Below are 822 nucleotides of genomic sequence, written 5' to 3'. Positions count from 1 at the left end.
TACCACAGTGTTTAATAGATGTAAAGTATCCGAAACCACTCGTTGTTCATCGCTAAGAATGTTTACATACGATGCATGGACTGAAGATACATCGTACCCTTCTTCACTCATTTTGTTTAATACTGATAAACGCACAAAGCGGTCTGTCGAGCTGTACCCCCCAGGTACGATTACACTACTATTGACAGTTCCCGTAACATTGTGCAAATGACGTATAAGTAGTTGCAATTGCTCGTGAAGTGGCGGATCGTTCGTAAGCACACCATTTGGATTCTCAAGAATGATTGTCTTCCCTTTTAAAACTCAATGACTAAATTCTTACCATTGCGATCGTGTATACTGACGTGAAGTGGCGCTGTATGGTCCTTTCCGGTAGTAGGTGCAGGGATGTGAAGTATATTTTGAGCTACTTTGCCGTTGATTCCTGCCAGTTGTACGTCTTCAAGACCTTTGATCACTTCGTCCACCGATGCAAAGTTACCCAAAATATAGGAACAAATTGATGTTATCACTGGTTTGGAAGAGTTGAATTCGCTACGCTCATTTGCAGGATTTGGGTACTCTGTTGCATCCAAATAAAGCCATGCAGCAGACAGACCAGCTTCATTTAACCCATCTGCTGCCACATTTACACCATAAACATTTGCAGCTAAAAAACCGAACTTGTTCTTCCACCCAAAATCTGGGCAATTTGGGCACCCAGCAACTGGTGGTTCTTGGAAATAGGTATTTCGGGGAATCACTTCGAGCATAGTGTCGAGATCGACCTCAAAGTCCATGGTACGCCCACTTATGACACTTTGCCATGAATTTTTGGCGCAT

The 822-nt window shown here is 42.9% G+C and overlaps 1 protein-coding gene across 1 annotated transcript in view; it reads right to left on the bottom strand.

Moving 5' to 3' along the window:
- PHALS_12671 (atp-binding cassette superfamily) overlaps positions 1-822 on the bottom strand; it is a gene marked incomplete at both ends in the record, with an annotated part of 4,275 nt that overhangs the window by 2,355 nt on the left and 1,098 nt on the right. Inside the window, one exon of the mRNA XM_024728265.1 lies at positions 98-293. Coding sequence (XP_024578759.1) covers positions 98-293 — 196 coding nt within the window. The remainder of the gene's footprint in view (positions 1-97; positions 294-822) is intronic.

The sequence above is a fragment of the Plasmopara halstedii genome (assembly GCF_900000015.1).
Source record: "Plasmopara halstedii genome assembly, contig: Scaffold_650, whole genome shotgun sequence".
NCBI classification, from domain to species: domain Eukaryota; phylum Oomycota; class Peronosporomycetes; order Peronosporales; family Peronosporaceae; genus Plasmopara; species Plasmopara halstedii.
Note: the sequence above shows the minus strand (reverse complement) of the source record. Positions and strands in the feature narration are given on the sequence as shown.